Consider the following 1356-nt stretch of genomic DNA (forward strand, 5'->3'; position numbering starts at 1 on the left):
GAGGAGGCGGGGGCAGCTGGCAGTCTCCTGCCTCTCCTCCACTCACCTGGTGCAGCGGAGGGGGACGCTCTGAACTGTTTGTTCTCAGAGGAAGGCTGCTCATAGCCACAGGCTTGAAACATGAGCTGCTAGGTAGGAGTCAGTTTTTCCATTCAGTGACCTTTTCTTTTTCCACCCAAGAGCTGCGCTCAAGTTTAACCTACAAAGGTGAGGTGTGAGGTGCTCCTTACACTTGGAGTAATAGTGTTGTCAAAACCAGATGGTTATAACAGTGTTCAAACGTTCTCTATAAACCTGGGAATCCAAGGTTCTAAGTCCACATGTGCTAGAGCAAACATCTTTAACAGAAGCAAACATAGATGTCTGGCCTGTGCTTTTCGACTCCAGAGGGTTTTTCCTACTCCGTGTGCTGCCAGCATCACTGTTGTTGATGTGGTGGGATCTGGGTGCTGTCTGCTGGTGGGGAGCTGACTGGGTGGTGTGTAGGCATGCGGAGTGGAGCCAGCCATGTACCAGTAGCCCACCAACCACCTGCCTCTTCCTCTCTCCACAGATTTTTGCCTTCCCCTCGTGCTGGCTTCCCTCCCTACGATGGCTACTGGTGAAGAGATCACCCCTGCTCTGCAGGACTCGTGGGGGGACTTCTGGCTCTTCCGTTTCTTTGTTAATGCTGCTGGCTACGCAAGTATTGTGGTGCCAGGATTCCTCCTCATCCAGTACTTCAAGAGAAGGAACTACTTGGAGACAGGTAAGGGCAGGAGTTTCCCTTCCACATCCTGCCTCCCTCTGAGCCCTCGGCACCCCCTCGGTCTGCCCCATTCAGGTTGTTTCCCCAACCTGCTTTGTCAGACCAGGCTTGAGTTGCTCACAAAGCTGTATCCCTATGCTGTCTAGGTGCTACCCTGAAACAAATACATCTGAAGCCCCCATGCCAGCAGGTCTGGTGGCTTCACCCCTCAAGCTGGTGCAGCTTGTGATGCCCAGGCTGTGGTTAATTGTGTCTCCATGTTCTCTTACCCCATTCAGGTCGAGGCATTTGCTTCCCTGTCATCAAATCATGTGTGTTTGGCTCTGAGGTGAAGTCTGTACACCAGGAGGATGGCTCCCTGCCACCCCGAGTGGAGCCCACAGAGTCCTCCACAGCTCGACAGGTCTTCAAGCTGCTTTTCTGTGCTGCTGGTCTGCAGGTAAAGGTCCTGTGCATGTGTGTGTGGTTATCCCACTCTGGAAGAAGAAGGTGGTCAGTGAGTTAGTGACTGTCATTTCCTTGAAGGCCATCTGGGTTGGATTGTCCTGCCCATCTGATCACAGTCCTCTGCAGCCATGGGCAGAGAAAACCTTGTGAAAATTCTGTGG

At 52.7% G+C, this 1356-nt stretch overlaps 1 protein-coding gene across 1 annotated transcript in view; it reads left to right on the forward strand.

The window, feature by feature from the left end:
- Nucleotides 1-259: 259 nt before the first annotated feature.
- Nucleotides 260-1356, forward strand: part of SLC35B2 (solute carrier family 35 (adenosine 3'-phospho 5'-phosphosulfate transporter), member B2) — a gene marked incomplete at its 5' end in the record, with an annotated part of 3718 nt that continues 2621 nt past the window's right edge. The window contains 3 exons of the mRNA XM_009083700.1: nt 260-406; nt 554-748; nt 1027-1187. Of these exons, the coding sequence (XP_009081948.1) occupies nt 260-406; nt 554-748; nt 1027-1187 (503 nt within the window). The remainder of the gene's footprint in view (nt 407-553; nt 749-1026; nt 1188-1356) is intronic.

The sequence above is a fragment of the Acanthisitta chloris genome, unplaced genomic scaffold (assembly GCF_000695815.1).
Source record: "Acanthisitta chloris isolate BGI_N310 unplaced genomic scaffold, ASM69581v1 scaffold31821, whole genome shotgun sequence".
NCBI lineage: Eukaryota > Metazoa > Chordata > Aves > Passeriformes > Acanthisittidae > Acanthisitta > Acanthisitta chloris.